General features: G+C 50.8%; 2 protein-coding genes and 2 pseudogenes across 7 annotated transcripts; 1 reads left to right on the top strand and 3 right to left on the bottom strand.

Moving 5' to 3' along the window:
* Positions 1–342: 342 nt before the first annotated feature.
* LOC136522455 (peptidyl-prolyl cis-trans isomerase FKBP13, chloroplastic-like) lies at positions 343–1,615 on the bottom strand. Its single transcript, XM_066516275.1, has 4 exons — positions 1,250–1,615; positions 1,085–1,177; positions 846–906; positions 343–747 (listed from the first exon to the last, which is right to left on the bottom strand). The coding sequence occupies exons 1-4, from the start codon at positions 1,577–1,579 to the stop codon at positions 599–601; spliced, it is 633 nt and encodes a 210-aa protein (XP_066372372.1). The 5' UTR covers positions 1,580–1,615; the 3' UTR covers positions 343–598.
* Positions 1,616–10,389: 8,774 nt separating this feature from the next.
* LOC136521056 (receptor-like cytosolic serine/threonine-protein kinase RBK1) lies at positions 10,390–16,756 on the top strand. 6 transcript variants are annotated; one of them, XM_066514774.1, is made up of 9 exons: positions 10,390–10,645; positions 10,924–10,989; positions 11,740–12,417; positions 12,886–13,140; positions 15,289–15,443; positions 15,534–15,613; positions 15,711–15,846; positions 16,131–16,280; positions 16,348–16,756. In XM_066514774.1, the coding sequence occupies exons 1-9, from the start codon at positions 10,630–10,632 to the stop codon at positions 16,507–16,509; spliced, it is 1,698 nt and encodes a 565-aa protein (XP_066370871.1). In that variant the 5' UTR covers positions 10,390–10,629; the 3' UTR covers positions 16,510–16,756. The 6 variants fall into 6 exon arrangements, with proteins under 6 accessions (XP_066370871.1, XP_066370870.1, XP_066370873.1 ...); XM_066514773.1 differs by having other exon boundaries at positions 11,722–12,417; XM_066514776.1 differs by lacking the exon at positions 10,924–10,989 and having other exon boundaries at positions 10,391–10,645.
* Positions 13,448–15,274, bottom strand: LOC136521133 (rubisco accumulation factor 1, chloroplastic-like; annotated as a pseudogene).
* Positions 16,757–18,051: 1,295 nt separating the features above from the next.
* The window catches only part of LOC136524335 (fructose-1,6-bisphosphatase, chloroplastic-like), a 7,610-nt pseudogene continuing 5,781 nt past the window's right edge, over positions 18,052–19,880 (bottom strand).

Raw genomic sequence — 19,880 nt, 5'->3', positions numbered from 1 at the left:
TATTTTAATTAAGGTAGAATAGTTTCATACAAACGACACGCTTCTGACGGGTCTGCCCTAGGAGGTCTACAGGATTACAGAATAGTGCCGGACCATCCTAGCGCACGTTATTTTAGATTTTCTCTACTAGATATACACTCGTTTTTGGGCTGATAGGTTCGGCTGGTGCTGGTTTGTTGTGAGAGGAAAACACTGTTGGCTGGCTGATAAGCTCTGGCTGAAACCAACCAGTGAACAGGCTGTATGTAGCCATTTGCAATAGCTTTTAAACTAAATATTAGTTTGAACAGATTTTCTGATTCATGACACGGCAGCATAAAATGACATAAAAAATCAATACTCTTCTGTTTTGAGATAGACAGATGTGCTACTTCACCAAGCATGTCTCGCTACCCATATACAAAAACTATATTTTTGTGCAGACTCGTGTCTGTGGCAATCTATATAGCTCTCTTAACACAGGGGCAGCAATCACACGAGAAGAAAATAACTCCTCAGTGCCCGGGCAGCTACGACTACGATCGTGTATTCGTGTCCACAAAGCTCCGCATGGATCACTCTGAATCTTGACCTTGTGCATTCAGAGTTTCCGGAGACCTCAGCCGGAGGCTCGCCCGACGTACTCGACGTCGAAGAGGAGCGTGGAGTTTGGCGGGATGACGCAGGAGGTGGGCTCCCACCCTCTGCACCCGGCCCCCTTCTCGCCGTAGGCCAGCGCCGGCGGCAGCTTCAGCGTCCGCTTACCCCCTGAAGAAACGTATCCGCGAATGTAACCGAATTCAGCGATATGTTCGATTCAGCAAAAGCCAAAAGGTAAGTCGCTGCTGGGTTCAGTGCTGACGCACCAGCAAGCATTGGCGGGATCCCTTCGCCGCCAACGATACCCTGATCCCATCCTTTGATCACCTGAAGCAAAAACGGAAGAAATACTCCCAACATGACACTGTGACACTGTGATCATCTGCAGAGTTAGTTCAGGCTAATCCTGAAGGTGAAGAATTCAGTTCTGACGAAGTAGCGTGAGTGCGTGACAAGATAGTATACGCAGGACCGGCAGGGGCATCGGATTTAGTTGCCGCGGTACCTCTCCGACGCCGACGCGGAAGGTGAGCGGCTTCCCGCGCTTGTAGCTGCTGTCGAACACCGTGCCGTCCTCCAGCCTCCCCGTGTAATGCGCCTGCATGCACCGAGCGATGCAGGTGAGCAGGCACTTTGATCGACCACATCAAGGACGACGAACGGTGCTGACCCTGATGAGCTGTCCCTCCTGGGCGGCGGCGCCGGTGCCAACGACGCGGTCGCAGAAGGCGAGCCCGGACGGCGCCACCTCCAGCGGGCACTCCCCACCGTCCGCGGCTCCCGCCGCCGCGGGGAGCACGAAGCGGGAGAGGACGGCGGTCGACAGCACGGCGACCGCGGCCTCGCGCCGCCGGAGGACGAGGCCGGCGGCGGCGGCGTCCTGCTGGCAAGGCGGCGCGGGAGAGGAGGAGCTGGGGTGCCTCGCGGCACCTGGCTTCGGGAGGCTGAGGAGGAGGAGGCGGGACAGCGGCGACGTGGACGTGGACGCTGCCGGAGCCATGGCTGCCTGCTGGCGGCTGGCGCGGAGGGCAGGTTGCCGTTGCCGTTGGTCCAATGGATAAGGCAAGGCGGGCGGGTCGCCGCTTCTGATTTCTGAATCGTGGTCGTGGGGGACTGGGTGGTTTCAGCGTGAGTTCGTGACGGCAATAGTTTGGGCCGCCACAAGGAGAGAAAAGCCCAGGCCCGTCGCGTCAGTTGAGTAAGGCCCAGGTGGGACAACCGAACAGCAGCAGTGTAAGACAAGCCCATTAGCCACAAGCAAATCCTGGCCCACCAACTTTGGTGGACTAGTAGAAAGTTGACGAAACCTCCGCCATAACACCGTGGCACGTGCGGCAGGATGAAAACCGCCGGGTTCGGCGCACCGGACTCGGCGGCCGGCGGCTGGCACTGGCAGTGCGCTCCAAAAATCTCGGGCACTATTGCGACGGCTCGCGTGGGCGGGGGAGTAAAACTGGGTTGGTTCCGGTCGGTCTCACTCTCACGCGGGCCGGCCGCACTCTCCGCTCGCAGCCCGCATGTGCGCTGCCGTTGCACGCCTGCCGGGCCGAGCGGACCGGCGACGACGAGGACGGCCACGTTTCCTCAGGTCCGCACCCAATCGCTCCTGTGATCGCGGTGTGGAACACATGGACGCGTCACGGCATCGGTTATTCTGTTGACAGCACAGGTGGAGTCGGAGGGGGGGGGGAGACGGTTAGGCCCAGCACGAGCACGATCACGAGATTAAAAATAAAAATCTTCGGCGAAGTCAGGACTCATCAAAGTCTGAGAAAATGACTTGCTGGATTTCTTTTCATCTGCTTATGAGTGGAGCAAATTACTGTGTTCCATTTCCACACGCCATATGCCAGGCACAGGCGGCTGAAAATTGCGAACTTGTTCCAGTAAACGGGTGTTTGGATTGGGGATTGAGACGTGATATCCTGGGTTCGACCCAGATGATATGCTGTTTGGTTTGCGGGTTGAGTAAAACTGGGTCAACCCAGTAGACCAGTAGAGAATATGCTCCTAGACGCGGATCTGCCTCGTCCCTCCAAATCGAGCGGACCGCGCCGACCTAGTTCGCTCGCTCACGTTTACAGGAGACCGTCATGGCGGTGGCTTGGGAGCGGGGCCGTGCTGGGCGAGGCGAGCACAGACGGCGGCCGGCAGAGCAGCAGGCGCGCGTGCAGCAGATGCGGCCCGCGAAGAAGGCGAGAGGTGAGGCCGCGGCGACCCGTGCGGCTGGAGCGACAGCGGCGCGCGAGAGGCATGGCCGCGGCGACCTCGTGCGGCTGGAGCCCTCGCCCGGCCATCTCCGCTCACGTACGCCGCCGCCGCCGCCGCGCGAGGTGAAGACCGGCCGACCTCGAGCAATATCGACCCCAGAGCGAAATCTGAGTAGCCGACGATGCGGCGGGAGAAGCAACCCCTCGCAGCGCGAGTTCTCCAGCAGCAGCAGCGTGCAATCAGCAGCAGCGGCCTGGAGCAGGAAGCAGGACCTGTGTGCTGGTGTGCTTGGGCACGTGGGAGCTTCGATTTTTGGGGAGCAGCTACGGCGTCACCTCTCACGGGACGAAGAATTGAGGATGGGAAGGAAGAAGAAAGGTGCAGAGAATGACATTCGGGTCCCGCATGGTAGAGAGACAATCTCATCCAACCAAATCCTTAAACCAAACAAAAAAAATAGTACGGACCCAATCCTCAACCAAAAAAAAGTACGAAACTAATCCTCAAACCAAACAAAAAATAAGTTCATCCTATCATAAAAAATAGGGTCAACCCATCCCTTCTAGTCACCAAACCAAACACATAATAACAGTATATAACGGTATGGGTATCGGCATGGAGTCCTTCACCTGCTCAGCCTCTCGCCGCTTTAGGTGGCCTGCAGCACTCCCCGCAGCTTGCCAAAGCTCGATGCTGCATTGCTGCTACAGTGTGAGTCACTGTGCTCCACTCCATCCAATGGAAGTCAGACGCTTCCATCTCCAGCCAGCCCCGTTCCATAACATCATATGGCTCATATGAGCCATGTTCGTTTCTCTTATAATCTGTCTTCTTCAGTTTGTTTTTTCAATCGAAACCGTATTTTTTTCTCATACAAGATCAGCTGGAAATAGTGTTTCGACTGATTGAAGCAAGCGGTCAACTACGCAATTAGGCCACGTCAAAATCCGAGCGTTTAAGCACAATCAGTGGAGCGTGACTCGAGCCGAACGAACACCCCCTTATCCACTGTCCAGTGCCAAAAAGTCTAGCGGTGCGGGGTAGACCAACAACGGCTCCCCCACCCAGTGCTCGGTGCCCGTGCTCGTGCTCGGCGGCGTTTGACCGGCGCTCCGTCGTCCCTGTCCGACGCTAACAGCCAATTATCCCTCCGTCCATCGTGGCCGGCCGGCGGAGCCGGCCTGTTTCTTTCTCCCTGTGGTCTGTGGCCCGTTGATCCATCTCGTGCTAGGAATAGGATCCGCCGTCGCGTCTGAGCGGTGGCACCTGGTGGTGACAGATAGCTTTGTCGCCTCGTACGGTGCTGTGGGATACTGCCTGTATACGTGTGCGTCGAGCTGGCGGCGTCTTTATTAGCAATAATCGGGGCCTTATTTAGATTGGTCTAGGAATCAGTATTGGGCACTGTAGCACTTTCGTTTGTATTTGATAATTATTGTCCAATCATGGTCTAACTAGGCTCAAAAGATTCGTCTTGTAATTTACAATCAAACTATATAATTAGTTATTTTTTTATCTACATTTAATACTCCATACATATCACTACTACAAAAACGAATTTGCGCAGCGTCACCAAAATAGCCTCCGTGGCGGGCACAATTTTTGCCCGCTGCGATTAATGCCCATGATTTACCGAGGCGGGCCTTTTTTATTTACCGAGGCGGACGTTTTTGTCCGCCACGGTAAATCGATTTACCGTGGCGGGCGTCTTAAGATGTCCGCCACGGAAAATACCCTATTTTCCGCGGCGGACGTCTTAAGGTGCCCGCCACGGTAAATCGATTTACCGTGGCGGGCATTTTATAAGGGCCGCCGCAGTATACGGTCCAATTCCGAGGTCACGTATATATACAAGAGTCTAGGGTTTCACTGTGAGTCCTCAGCGCCGCACCACACTTCTCTCCCTCGCCCCTGCCCTACCCCTCCTCTCTCGCGCCGCACCAATCTCTCTCCCCTGCCCTACTCTCCTCCCGGCGGATCTCCTCCCTCCGCTCCTCTCTCCCCGGCGACGCGCCCCCTCCCCTCCTCTCCCTGGCGGCGCTCGGCGAGGCAAGGCTGGGCGGCGACGAGGTGCGCTCGCGGCGCTCGGCTTGGCAAGGCTCGCGCGGCGGCGCTCGGTGAGGCGAGGCGAGGCGCGCTCGACTCGGCGAGGCGCGCGCGGTGGCGCTCGGCGAGGTGAGGCGAGGCAGGGCGGCGGCGAGGCGCGCTCGGCGAGGCCCGCGCGGCGGCGTCTGCGGTGGATCCAGGGCGCCCGGTATGTCTCTCCCTCTCTCTCCCACTCTCTCTCTCCTCTCAGTCCTCCCTCATCTCTCTGTCTCTCATAGGTGAGGTGTTGCGCGGCGCAGGGACGGGCACACGGCGGTGGATCCAGGCGGCCGCGTCGACTCCCTGCGACGTGGATCCACACGACAGCGGATCCAGGGTGGATGCGTGGATCCAGGCCGGCCGCGTCGACTCCCTGCTCCTGCGACATGGATCCACACGGCGGCGACATGGATCCATGGCAAGACGGCCCCAACCCGCGGCGTCGGCGCAGATCCGGCGGCGGATCCGGCGAAGAGGAGACCCCGGCGGCGGATCCAGCGAGGTGCGGTGGCTCCAGTATTGGGCTGGGACGGGCTCGTCGATGGGCTCGAGAATGGGCTCGTCGGCGGGATCCTGTTTTTTTTTGTTTTTTTAAACGATTAACCGCGGCGGTCATCCTAACGTGCCCGCCGCGGTAAACCGATTAACCGCAGCGGGCAAAGCGGCCCGCCACGGGAAGGCCACGATTTACCGTGACCTTTCGGCGCTGGCGGACTCGTTTGCCCGCTGCGGGAAAGCTAATCCGCCCGCCGCCAAAAACGTTTATGTAGTAGTGTATGTCCAAAGATTTGATGTGATAGAGAGAGTGAAAAAACTTGCAATCTAAACCAGGGCCGGGTGGCCTTCACACTTGCATGCACCTGACCTGAGTTTTGCCAAAATTGAATGCCATAACACATGACAGACACGCACGCCGGCACGCTCGTTAGTTGTGCTACCTACTACCGACGGCGACGCAGAGGGATCTGCCGACTGCCGCACCGCACGTTCTGAGGCGGCCGGCCGCGCTGGCCTGAGCTGAGGAGCGCGGCGCGGAACCTGGAGAAGTCGGTCATCGTGTGCTCGGCTGTACGTAAACTGGCATTTTTCTCTCACACCAAATCAGCTAGTAGTAAATAATTCACGATCATTTACAGTCTGCCGAACAGGCTGATGGTCGCGGAGTGGGAGATTCAAGTTCGGTTGGGCTCCGGCTGACGACGAGCCATGGATGGAGTGAGCGTGCGTGAATCGCGGACTCGCAGCTGCTTTGCCAGCTTCAGCGTCGCCGAAGGGAATTCGGTCCAGCTGCTCCCGGCTTTTCCCCAGCCGATAAAGGTGTTTTGAGTACGAGATCGGACGACAGTCACGAGTCACGACACCATGCGCACGCACTCTGCAGGTGGCGCAGCTGCACTTGCGTCCAGGTAATGGTGCAGTTCGCGCGTACTAGCACATAGATTGACCGCCTCCTAATCCATCTTGCCCCCATCACACTGCAGTGCAGTGCAGCGTCACAGCGCAGGGGCCAGGGGGCAATCGCACAGTTTTCAGACGATTGGTGTCGTCGCGTTCCCCTGCGCTGCGCACGTTGGCAGCTTAAAAACAAAAAAAGGTGTTAAAGCACCACCAGTCCACCACTGCAAGTGCGGGGAGTGGCGTCGATCCACCTGCAGTTTTTGCGTCTGCGATGCGAGTGCTTGCGCGCCGGGTTTTGCGACGCCCATCCCATCTCTTTCAGCGCTTTCTTGGTGAGAAACTAGTGCCGATCGACCGCTAACATCACTCTACTACAGTACTACTCCATCATGGAGTCGTGTTTCTTTTCTTCACGAACACAACTGCTCCTATCATGTTCAATTTTTTTTTGACGAGGATCCTATCATGTTCGTTGTTCAATGTCATGTAACGAATACTTCTCAGTAAGTTTTTTACTGGCAGCAAAACTGCGGTTCCATACGTATTTTGGCCGGAATGGTTCCAACCACGTAAAATACGTGCGGTCAGATTTCGTTGCGAGCTCGTGGACAGCAATTTGAACTTGGGAACCAGGGCACCGAGGGTGCAGTAAATGAGGTGTTTCAATGGCGGATGAATGAATGGATCCACGAGTTTACGATGGTGTTCTGCCGCGGCAACTGGCAACGGGCAACTGGCAACGGGTACTAGACGTCTAGACGAGATGATTCTTGTGCACTGATCGTATCCAATGTGGATACGGATTGATGCGTCCCTGGCCGCCCCCGTACCCCGTCCTCGTGCGTGTCTCTGTCCAAAACGTGTTGTTGGCCGTGGATGAGGACGATGAGTGAATGCCGGCCATTCCGTTCCGTTCCGTTCCATGTGCTTTGGAGTGTGGGATTTGAACTTCCCCCAATAGTGTCAGCAGCAGCCCATACATAACTGTTCCTCTTCACTTGGCCACTTGGCCCTAGCAGTGTGGGAGGAGAGAGCGGTTCCTGGTGGCACAGTCGCTGTGATGTGGGCCCCGTAGATTTTTCTCAACGTTATGGCCATTAGTAGTAGCATCTTTTTCTGGTCATTTTAAATTACATAAGTCATGTTCGTTTATTTTATAATCCGTACTTTTTAGCTTGTTTTTTTCAGCCGGAACAGTGTTTTCTCGCTCACAACAATCAGTCGGAACAGTGTTTCGGCTTGTTTTTTCAGCGAAGCGAACAGGGCCATAATGGCATATACAGATTAACATATTAGCATCTTTTTAGGACTAAATTGTATTTCATGTAAGTGTAAGCCATCCACGTATTCCTACTTTCAGATTGAATTCTCAGTAATGGTCCAGTCTTGGAGCTTTTAATGAGTGCCGATGTGGCATTACTCCTTACTACCATCTTTTTGGGAGAAAGCTAAGATCGTATCAGCCATAATACAGTGTTTTTCTCTCACAACAAAACAATATCAGCTGACTTATAAGCCGCTGACATAATAAACCTGAATCCCTTAACGGCATTGATGTCAAACTGTACTTCATTCCATATCAAAATAATTGCCTGAGTAAGCATATGAATATCTATATGTTAGTATTGCTCTCAGTAGTCATCCCCCTCATCACAAATATGGTCAACAATGAGTGAATGGGCAGATCGATCAGGGAGAAAGTGGCAGAATGGATCTCGGATCAAGGAACGGATGGTGTAAGATGTTGGCTGTGTGGTTTGCTCAGTGTGTGGGTGAATTGGGTTGAGTGGTTGCTGGTTGCTACTGCTCGATGCGTTGGTTGCCTGTGCTCATGATATTGAGCGTGGATGCAGTTGTGGAGGATAAGCATGCAACATTCCCCACATGTACCTAGGTCTCAACTCTCAAAGTGAATAGGTCCTTCCAGAGTTACAAGGTTGCATAGTAGTACAACATCACGTGCTCAATTGGAGGCATAAAAGGAAGTAACTAAATTTATGTTGAACCGAGACGAAGAGAAAAAATGGTCGTTTGATGTCTATTAGCCAAGACTACCAAAATACAATTGGTTAATATAATGATGTGAAAGACAATAATTTATAGATAGTGACATTGACTTGTTTTGAGCTTTTTAGGTGGCCGAGATTAGAGATACAAGTTTTAGCCAATGATATATAAATCCCCCCCGCCCCCCCCCCCCCCCCCCCCCCCCCCCCCCCCCCCCAAAATCCAAAGGCATAGGATGCAGCTGGAACTTGGAAGGGAAGACAATAATAAGTTACCCTCCAACTACTATCTACTGTATCCAACATGGATATATTCCCATTCCTAATTCCACGAAGGCAGACATCAACAGCCAATCTCTGGTCAATTTTCCCATTCCAACCAAAGCTCTCCAAGATTTACCGAGAGGATTAGGCACAAGACACAGCACAAAGCACCTATCAAATTCCACGGCTTTTCCACCACCAACTCTCGTATCTCCATTCTCTTCTCCACAACCACGAGGACCAATTCCATCGTACAAAGGGAGTGTTTGGTTCTTTAGTCCCTTCTAAAATTTATGTCACATCGAGTATTTAGATACTAATAAGGAGCATTAAATATAGATTAATTACAAAACTAATTACATATATGGAGGCTAATTTTCGAGATAAATTTTTTAAGCCTAATTAATCTATCATTAGCACATGTTTACTGTAGCATCACGTTGTCAAATCATGGACTAATTAGGCTTAAAAGATTTGTCTCGCAAATTAGTCGCAAGTTGTGCAATTAGTTTCGTAATTAGTCTATATTTAATACTCTATATATGTGTCCAAACATTCGATGTGACAGAAATTTTAGGAGGTGACTAAAGAACCAAATAGGCCCAGTTTTGCAAATATTTTTTCCCTCTCTGTCTTCTCCTGCCCTTTATTCGGTCCCCTGCAGGACTCAAGAGAGAGGTCAAGTCACTAAAAAAATAGAAAACAGCGTGGACCGATAAACCTGACTAATGCTGATTTATTATAAAAATAAACATTATATATAGCTAATAAATCCTAACTAAAACCAACCAACTAATAAATCCAGACCGAAATCATCCAGCAAACGGGCTAAAAGCTGAGAGACTGTCAAGTGCTCCATTGCCGGTCCCTCTCTCCCTCTCCTCCCCATTTCTCTCTAGACTAGACCTGCCGCCCTACCTATATGATATTCTCTTCTTTTGAGAGAAGGGAGGAATACCGCGGGTATGGCTTATCCTAACGACCTAAAAAGCCACCTCGGCTCGTTAAAAGTTAAGCTAACTCGTTAATTTTATGAGTCAGGTATAAAAAATACATAAAATATAATATTTATATTTATCTAAAGTTTGGGAATAATAATAATATAAAAGAAATACATCTAGATCAGTTAACAGTTAATTTATAGGGTCTAGACCAGTTACCAGTCAATTGTAAAGTGCAAGACATGAAGTAATACAAAAACTAATATAAGTTTTAATACTTTTTTTTCCTGAAAACTTGACTCGTTTAGCTCACGAGCGGCTCGCGAGCTAGCTTGAGTTGGCTCGTTATAGCTAACGAGCTAAATTCTTGACTCGGCTCGGCTCGTTATCATAGCGAACCGAGCCGAGCCAGCCACGAGCCGAGAGAGCTAACGAGCTTGAGTTTTTCGTGGAGCCTTAAGGCCTGGTTTAATTCCCAAAAATTTTCACCCCAAACTATCACATCGAATCTTGCGGCACATGCATGGAGTATTAAATATAGACGAAAAAAACTAATTGCACAGTTTGGTTGAAAATCGCGAGACGAATGTTTTAAGACTAATTAGTCCATGATTAGCCATAAGTGCTACAGTAACTAACATGCGCTAATGATGGATTAATTAGGCTTAATAAATTCGTCTCGTAGTTTCTAGACGAGCTATGTAATTAGTTTTTTTATTAATATCAAAAACCCCTTCAACATTTCCTAAACATCGTCCAAAAATTTTCGTTTAGCCAACTAAACGCAGCCTTACCCGCAAGCCTGCAGCGCAAAGAAAGCACAGCAGTACAGCGGCGGTTTTCAAAAGAACCCGCCACCTCTCTTCCCTGCACCATCCCCATCCACTTGTCCAGCAGTCCTCTCTCTCTCTCCCACGTCTCGTACAGTATTAATTTCCCTTGCGCCTCCTCCATCCTCCATTTTTCTTGGGTGCCGTGCGAGCTCCAAGTACCCCTGTCTCCCTCCCGTCTGCTTGCCTGTTCCATTTCCGGCTCAAGTTGGTAAGCTGTTTCAATGCGAGACGCCGTCCTCGACGAGCTTGATTGCCCTTGAAAGCGAAGTTGGTGTCGTTGCCGCCGCTTGCCGGTGAGGAGGAAGAGGATATATGGCTCCCACGGAAGGTATTCTTCGTTTCTCCCCCTTCTCCCTTCTCCCTTCTCCCTCTCCCTGAGAGATTCTACCGCGCGGATACAAAGCTTGCTTCTTTTGTTTTCATTCATCTCTGTACATTCTTCCGTCTATTTTTGTTGGGCGGGAGAGGGGGAAGCTTGCTTCTTTTGTTTTCATTCATCTCTGTACATTCTTCCGTCTATTTTTGTTGGGCGGGAGAGGGGGAACCGCCTGACCTTGTCGCCGGCGATGGTGAAACTGAGGGAGTTTTTCCTGCTTGGTCCCGCAGAGGCAGGGGAGGACGAGCGGCTGCTCAAGGATCTTCTCGCTTCTTCTTCTTCTTCAGATAAGGAAGGTGAGCGCCGCTTCTTTGATGGCCTTCCTTCCCCAATTTCTGTGGCTCACAAGTCACAGCCTCTGCTGTATCTTTTCTTTCTCCATTCTGATGCTTCTTTTATGGAAGTCATTATTTCTGATGGGTGCTACTAGGAGAGACTCGATATTTTTTCTTTGTAAATCCTGGATTTGATTTATGGGTTTCCAGATTCCAAACTTGAGGTTTGGTGACGCAACTTTGAAGTTTGAACAGTCGGTTTGTTTATTTGGAGGGGGATGGCTGATGTCAGGTTTGGGATTCCTGGTCGAATTCGAAACAGTAAACTACGTCTCAGGCCGTGCGGTCTTTTGCTTCCATTTTATACGGTGGACTGGTAGATGGTCAAATTCTGCCGAATTTCCAACCCTACCAAAGCCTCTGAAACGGACATTTATGCTGTTTTATTTAAGCGCCGCTTTCATGTTCAGCGCCTGTGGCTGTGGTAGATGGGAACAAAACATCAGTTTTGGAAGGGGGCAAGGGGGTGGTGCAGATGTCAATTTTTTGTGTGGGTATTTCATATATGTATTTCTTGTAAACAAAAAACTTCTTCAATAGAATGCGTCATGTAACTTCTGGCAGCACGTGCTTTTCAAGGCATGTGTTTTTGTTTCTTGCTTTGCACTTTGTCCTGTTCTTGATTGTCGTTTGGTAGCTGATTTTTTTCAAGAACATAATTCAGTTGGTAATCAAATAACATACTTGTCACAGCCCATGCTATGTCTGCAGGAGAGGATGAAGAGAATACAGAGACACAGTCCGATGATTCTACTAAGGGGGATTGTGACTACGCCGGGTCTGTAATCGAAGCCACCGTATCGAGTGAAGATCTCAATGATAGGCATGGCAGTGCCGGTGACAGCAACAGCCAATGTGCTGAATCTGATGGTGCTTGCAATCAAGTGCCTGAAACGAGCTCTGAGAGCAGCAACGTCGAGTGCGCTGATGAAGTGCCTCAAATCAGATCCAAGAGCAGTAATGATGAAGATAGTGCTGATGAAATGCCGGGAACCCTCTCCAAGAGCAGTAGCAATGACAGCAGTGAGTGTGCTGATCGGAGCTCTCCGCGAGCTGTGTTAGATATCTCAGTATCTGGTAGCATGGACTCGGATGACAGTGTCTCAGTCGAGCAGTCAGCAGAGTCAAACCATAGTGTGCAGTGGAGGAACCTGATCAGCAGTCTAATACTTAGGAGAAAGAAGTCCATGGGCAGAGCAGTGACGTTCCCTCAGAGATCCAAGAGCAGAGGGCTTAGAGGGTACCTGGAGAGAATGTGGAGCGGTAAGAACCAAATGGACTGCAGTGCCATTGCTCCTGAGATCCTCCCTGAGATTGGGAAATGGAGGCCATCATGGCGAAGCTTTGACTACAACGAGCTTTGTGCTGCAACTGACAGTTTTAGTTCAGGTAACATGCAGTCATGCACACCTACTTTGTGATGTGGGTGATTTAATGACTAGGTGTCGTTACTATCATTGCAACATTTGTGTGGTGGAAAACAGCTTTAGCATTAAGCTAAAATTTACAACTGTACTGCTATGATTTCACTGGGAAACAAAATTACGTGAGGGTCTGAGGCCCTAATCATGAACAGTTCTTTAGGTTAATGATGATGACTTGTTACTGTCCTTTAGCAGCAAAAAGTTAAGATCACGCACATGTTAGTCTAAACTAGTCTTTTGGCATGAACATTTGTAGATTGCAGTACCTCTGATACCGCGACAATACTATATAGAAATGTAATTCCTTGAGCTCTGATCTTTTTAGGCGATCATTGCCCTTTTTTTTTGGTAATGCTAATAGTGTTTCAACCAAATTTTATTATCTAGCTGCCCTGAGTTTCCACTGAATTTGTTTTGTGGCTGACTTTTCTAGAGAAAATGATTGGGAAGGGAGGGCATGCCGAGGTATACAAAGGCCAGCTTGCTGATGGACAATGTGTGGCAGTGAAGAGATTAACAAAAGGCGGAAACAAAGAGGACAGAGTTAGCGATTTCTTATCTGAGCTTGGAATAATAGCCCATGTTAACCACCCAAACGCAGCACAGCTCTTGGGGTTCAGTGTGGAAGGGGGTTTGCACTTGGTTCTTCAGTTTTCACCTCACGGAAGCCTTGCTTCTGTTCTACATGGTATATTCCTCTCGTAACATTAACACTTTTGTTAGCTAACTAATGAATGAAATAGTTGAGTGATTTTCTGTGATACGGGGGCATACTTTATGCAAACATTTCTGAAAGGGACAGTCACTTTTTAATTAAGAATTGGATGGGAGCATATCTTTACCTTTAAGAGAATTCTGTATTTGGCACCGAAACAAATCACTTTTCCGTATTTAGCACTGGAAATTTTGAACTTTCTTATCTAGCATCAACTTGAAAATTCCTTCCGTATATAGCACTTCCGTCCATTTGATGCAGTAACGGTGTCAAGTGCCATCTAAAATGACATATATACCCTTACCAGCAACGTGTTGGCAATGACCAGCACTGGCTCCTCATCGTCCGTCCGCCACGGCAGCCTCCGGCCGTCGGCTAGCTCGATGACGACGGCGTCGTCCGCTGCCTCGGCCACGGGGCCCCACCCGGGCACCACAGCCCACCGCGCCCACGCCTTGTCTACCTCCACAATGCCAAGGTCCACGTCCGTCTTGGTCTGCCTGGGCGCCGACTCCATGGCCGTGACGCCGTCCGTCTCCCTGAGCACTGGCAGCATGAAGACGGTGGTCGCCTCGGTGACCTCGCCGTACTGGAGCCGCACCATCGTGACGCCGGGCCGCGAGGTGGCAGGGTCCTCCTCCCCCTCCACCTCCCCGGCCGCCTTCTTCCTGGCGCGCTCCAGCTCGAGCTCCACGCGCGCCCTGCCAGACTCCGTCTCCACCTGCATCGCGGCGTACTGGAGCCGCACCACTGTGACGCCGGGCCGCGAGGCGGCAGGGTCCTCCCCCTCCACCTCCCCGGCCGCCTTCTTCCTGGCGCGCTCCAGCTCGAGCTCCACGCGCGCCCTGCCGGACTCGGTCTCCACCACCTGCAGCGCGCGCTCCAGCTCCGCGATGCGGTCCTCCACGTCGATGGCCTCCCGCGACTGGCGGAACCACGCGTAGGCGAGGCAGTCGGTGGGGGAGTCCCTCCCGAAGGCCTCCCAGCCCTCCTCCCCGCGCCAGCGCGGGAAGCTCTTCATGGCGCGAGCCAGCTCCCGCACGCCCTTGGGCTCGAGCCTGTAGTCGATGGCGCGCCTGGCGGCGTCGGCGCGCTGGCGCGCGTTCAGGAAGCGGAGCTCGTACAGGAGGTCGGGCCCGTCGTAGGAGTCGAAGTACGGGAGCAGATCGGGCGGGAACGCGGCGACCTTGTCGTCGAGGAGCGAGTCGTGGACCTAGGACGCGACGACGAGGCAGTTCTGCTCGACGCCCGAGATGCCCGTGGCCTCCTGGATGGAGGACGGGTTGAAGCCGTCCCGGGGGAGCGAGGAGATGAGGGGCGCGTACTCGTGCCACAGGCCCATCCTGTCGCGGAGGATCCGGAGGCGCTGGGTGAGGTCGAGGTTGCGGAGGCTGGGCGGCAGAGAGGACGGCGGCGGGTGGAACGACTGGTAGAGCTGGCCCGGCGGCGCCATCGGGGGCGGCGTGAAGGGGAGCCTCCGGTCGCCCGGCCCGCCCCCACCGTCGGTGCTGCCGCCTCCCGGAAGCAGGATGGCGCTCGCGGCGATGTGGCTGGCGCGACGGCGGCGCCACATGGGAGTAGCGGCGGCGACGGCGCGGGGCGTGCGCTGGTGGCGCGGCGCGGTGGTGGACGCGGGGGGGTGGGGGGGTGGGGGTGGGAGAGTGACAGCATTTTGGTCCTTATCAACAAAAACTGACATGGTCAAATGACGTAAACAAACGGATGGATGGCTAAAATGGACGGAAGTGTCATATACGGAAGGAATTTTCAAGTTGATGCTAGATAAGGAAGTTCAAAATTTCTAGTGCTAAATACGGAAGAGTGATTTGTTTCAGTGCCAAATACAGAATTCTCCCTACCTTTAATGCCAGTACATCATAATCCTTCGAAGAAGTGTTTGAAATGCCAATCTTCAAAGTGCAATTAGTTGGGGGAAAAAATGTTCATGTGTCCATTTCTGCATACTATTTTATAAATTTACACTCAGTGGCCTAAGTCTCGTACAGCACATGCACGTTCTGATAACACAACCATTGCCTTTTTAATATAAAATGTTCATTAGCTGTTAAAGTGTACTGTGATGCCCTTAGTCTAGTGATAAAATGGAGTTCAGCTGATCAGGTACAAAGGAGCCCCTGAAGTGGAAAGTCAGGTTCAACATTGCACTTGGAATTGCTGAAGGGCTGCTTTATCTACATGAAGGCTGCCATCGCCGCATAATTCACAGAGACATCAAGGCATCTAATATCCTTTTAACTGAAGACTACCAACCTCAGGTATGTTCTACTGTTAGGTTACACTAATCGTGCCCATTATGTGATTACTATGGATGTCAAGACTTACAGTTTTGCTCCCTCCTTATACAGATATCAGATTTTGGGCTTGCAAAGTGGCTCCCTGACAAATTGACCCATCATGTTGTGTATCCCATTGAAGGCACATTCGGGTGAGACTGGCTGTCTCTTGAGTCTTGATCATGCTTTCATAGTCAAATATAGTATTTTAGTTGTTGTTTTAACTTCAACCTTACACCCTATTTTTAGGTATATGGCCCCAGAATACTTCATGCATGGGATCATAAATGAGAAGACCGATGTGTTCGCATATGGAGTTCTACTTCTTGAACTAGTTACCGGGCGGAAAGCGGTGGACTCATCCAGACAGAGCCTAGTGATATGGGTACAATTTAGCAAACCACTACTGCACACTTTACTATATATATAAACTCAGTAGTACTTTTCAGCGAACGAACAGCGTTTTCGTCTCCCAAAAAATCAGCATAAGCCAAATTTCAGCGAAACGAACAGGGCCTTTTCATTTCATTAGATTTGATTGTGTGATGTTGTTAAGTGTAATTTGACCATCATTCAGTAGTAAGAGAATGAAAAGAAAATAAAAGATGAGCAGCATAATTACATGCTTCTAAAACCCTGGAATTCACAAATTGTTGATCATCTGTGAAGGCAAAACCGCTGCTTGATGCGAACAACATCAAAGAGCTGGTGGATCCTTCCCTCGGCAACGAGTATGACCCTGAAGAGATGGTGTACACCCTAGCAGTGGCATCCTTGTGCATTCACCACAGCTCAACCACGAGGCCTAGTATGAAATCGGTAAGTGGATCTTTTCTGCTAATCAAAGTACAAATGAGGAAATTGACCCTTGATTTGTTGGTTGCAGGTAGTCTGTTTCTTGAAGGGAGACCGGGAGTCACTTGAGCTAGTGAGAAGGCCTAAAATCGTTAAGCCCCTGATGTTTGACTCGTGCGATTCAGAAGATTACACACGCTCGAGTTACCTCAACGATCTCAACCGGCACAAGCAGCTCGCATTAGAGCAGTGAACTTTGAATTGAGTTTGGACAGATTCACTGTAATTTTGTACATCATTCACGCTTAGCCACACTGTGATCCTCCCGCTTTCCACATAGGTTTTAAAAATTGTATGGATGGATGTGAGGGATCAGTTATCATTCACTCCCTGGTTACTGATCTATGCTGTAATTTTGCCCAGAGTTTTAGCGCATGTTAAGGCCCTGTGATCTATATCACTTGGATTGTAATGTCAGGTGATGCAGCCATCTGTGACTAGTTTACTACTATTCCTGAAATGGTGATTGTTAGACTGTCTCCAACGAGGAAGATCTAAACGTGAGACGTATTCGGTAGATTGGGTCACGCACAGTAGAATGGATAGGCAGCCAAAACTCCCGTTTTCCAACCGAGGACGCAAAAGAGAAGCAGAACGGCGAGCTCGGCCCCGGCGCGGGCGCGCTCGGCCCCGGCGAGCTCCGCCCCGGCGAGGACGCAAAAGGGAAGCAGAACGGCGAGCTCGGCCCCGGCGCGGACGCGAGCTCGGCCCCGGCGAGCAGGGGGCGCTCCAGCCCGGCGAGCTCGGACCCGGCGGGCGCGCTCGGCCCGGCGCACTCCGCCCCGGCGAGCTCGGCCGGCGCGCTCGGCCGGCGCGCTCGCCCGGCGCGCTCGGCCCCGGGCGCTCCGCCCGGCGAGCTCGGCCCCGGCGCGCTCCGCCCGGCGAGCTCGGCCCCGGCGCTCCGCCCCGGCAAGCTCGGCCCCGGCGCGTCCGCCCCGGCGAGCTCGGCCCCGCGCGCGCTCCGCCCCGGCGAGCTCGGCCCCGGCGCGCTCCGCCCCGGCGCGCTCCGCCCCGGCGACGGTCGTCCCCGAGCTCGTGGTGGTGGGACCCGCCTGCGTGGAGGAGACGCAAAGGGAACGAGAGAGGACGCAAATTTGCGTATCGTGTTTCGTCGGACGCAAAATGACTGCTGTGTTTGGGTAGTCCGTTGGAGGTTGATTTTTCCACGTAAAAGCACTGTGCACTACCCAAAATGCGGATGGATCACGGTTTGGGTAGTCCGTTGGAGACAGTCTTAGTATGGTTGTGTTCTGATCATTTCCATGGTTTCTTATATGTAATGTTTCCTAGTATTAACCCTCACGAGCCATGAGAGAACTGCATGTTCCTTGTTTCAGTGGTTACATCATGGATCTCCTAAGGAGAGTAGTTAGGTCATGAGTGCAACATGGTGACTTCATTCTGCAGCCAGCACTTGCAAAACAAGATGATACTGCTACTACTAGGAGGAAGTGCTACATTGACTACGTGGGAATGCGGTGGTGGTGCTAAGAGATAATGTATATATATGTTTAGATTTTAGAAGCTTTCTATTATTCACAAATAGGGTGAAGGGTTGTGAAAGCTGCCAAAAAAATCATAATACTTCTCACTGAAAAGTACAGCGAATTTGGCAGAAAAGAGGGGAACAACAACCAAAGCGTTTAGTCCCAAGCAAGTTGTGGTGGGATACCTTATTGTATGCAAATACAGGGTTGCCACACGTGTGTTACCCTTATTGTATGCTTCGGGCACCTGAAAAATCTTAAGCCTTTTACATATCGTTAAACTTCATATCCAGGATTAACCTTCTGCTGGACATCTCCATAGCTTTCCAACTCAAGCATGTCATCCATGCTCCCTAAGAACAAGGGCAGCCTCTGGTGCAACTTCACAGGCTGAATGGTGAGGATTCTGTTCTTGCCATCTGACCCTCTACCCCCAGCTGCTCAGCAAGGAAACTGAGAGGATTTGCCTCATAAACCAGCCGCAGATGATCCCTTGGGTTCATAGCAACCCCACCATATATGAGCGGTCCGGTGGAAATCAGCAACCAGTGAGCACACATAGCGAGCTGAGTACTTCTTTGGATGCTGTCCTTTGCCTTGTCTGATTGTGTCAATGTACTTCCTTAAGCCCTCGGGCCAGTCAAAATACCTAGCGTCATTCACCCGAATATATCTGCCCTGACATAATATGCAACTGTAGCTTTTGAGCAAAGGTAAAAAACCTGTAAGGGAATTACTAGGAGATGCAAGTTGAAACAGGTGTTATATAATGAATCAGAGTTGCAGACTCTGCAGGGTTACATCTGTCAGTCTCTAAGTCATAAGAAAATTATTGTGACATTCTTCAGAAATAACTCATGTTGAGAGTAAAAACCTGTAAAAGGAATTACTAGAAGGTGCAAGTTTGAAACAGGTTTATACAATGAAGCAGAGTTGCAGACTCTGCAGGGTTACACTCTGTCACATAAGAAAATTATTGTAACATTCTCAGAAATAACTCACGTTGAGAGTTCAGGTATCAATTTTAATAAAACTTGCGCAGCTAGTGCAACTGAACTAAGCAATCAGTAATGACTAGCACCAACTGTTCAATGTCAGCGAATAAATGGTGGAAAGCAGCAAATTACTAAATACTGATATGCTTGGGTTACGCTCGAGGGGGGGTATTTGGGATAGGAAGGATTGTTAAGATGAATTCTCCGGTCGACCAATCCAATGTGAAAGCATGGGTACCTGCACCGAAGCTGATACACAAGATGGTGGCAGATGAGTACAGGACTACCCAGCAGCAACAAGGCGGAGTTCCACTTTGCAGTGAATTGAGTCTGAGCTCTCATCTTCCAGAGGGAGGATGGTCGAGCTCTCACCACGCCCTATTGTAGATCCCAAATATTGTTCCAGTAGTGTATGGAGACCGTTCAAGATGTTGCTAGAACCATCAAGCGGATCGGTACAACAACATATGGACCGTCTTAGATATCCAAATGGGCAGATCATTGTTCTTCCGGACACGGCTAGTCCCTGCAAACCTTTCCACAACTTTGGAGCGATGACAAGATGATATCATATCTGAATTCAAGCAAACAGAAAAGGATGCTTGAAAAACGACGTTTTGCCACCAGTGAAAGAGATATGGTAGAATATTTGAATGTAGTTCTTGTGGTATGCAGAGCAATGGATTCAAGCACGATACTCTGGTAATGCAAACACCTAACATAGCCTATTTGATTCTGCAATCCAAACTCTATACAGGTGAATTTAACAAAGGTTAGGTCTCTAATCTTCGACCTTTCATAGCCTAAATCTACGATGTCAAAGCTACATTTTTTTTGGAGTCAACTAGTTAGTTGATCAAGTAAAAATATAAACACGGCATAAAATAGAAGAGATCAAGCACATTCAGCTGGATATTTTGTTATGTACTACCATACTGCATATAGGCCCTTAAGATCAGTCCCAACAAAGTTAATCCATAAAAAAGACACGTGGTGGTTAAATGCGAGAACGAGACTAGGAACTAAAGACCAAGCGAAGACAGCACGAACCGACAATTCGTCGAGCGGTTAGGCGCGTCACG

The sequence above is a fragment of the Miscanthus floridulus genome, chromosome 18, assembly GCF_019320115.1.
Source record: "Miscanthus floridulus cultivar M001 chromosome 18, ASM1932011v1, whole genome shotgun sequence".
In the NCBI taxonomy this organism is placed as follows: Eukaryota; Viridiplantae; Streptophyta; class Magnoliopsida; order Poales; family Poaceae; genus Miscanthus; species Miscanthus floridulus.
Note: the sequence above shows the minus strand (reverse complement) of the source record. Positions and strands in the feature narration are given on the sequence as shown.

Bases quoted from the DNA above. Each gene is read 5' to 3' on its own strand.
- LOC136521056 (XM_066514771.1), top strand. From the start codon at position 10,884: ATGGTGAAACTGAGGGAGTTTTTCCTGCTTGGTCCCGCAGAGGCAGGG. The intron at 15,847-16,130 runs GTACAATTTAGC...TCATCTGTGAAG, and splicing joins GACAGAGCCTAGTGATATGG to GCAAAACCGCTGCTTGATGC. The intron at 16,281-16,347 runs GTAAGTGGATCT...TGTTGGTTGCAG, and splicing joins CGAGGCCTAGTATGAAATCG to GTAGTCTGTTTCTTGAAGGG.
- LOC136522455 (XM_066516275.1), bottom strand. From the start codon at position 1,579: ATGGCTCCGGCAGCGTCCACGTCCACGTCGCCGCTGTCCCGCCTCCTC. The intron at 1,178-1,249 runs GTCAGCACCGTT...CGGTGCATGCAG, and splicing joins AGGAGGGACAGCTCATCAGG to GCGCATTACACGGGGAGGCT. The intron at 907-1,084 runs GTACCGCGGCAA...TTTTTGCTTCAG, and splicing joins TCCGCGTCGGCGTCGGAGAG to GTGATCAAAGGATGGGATCA.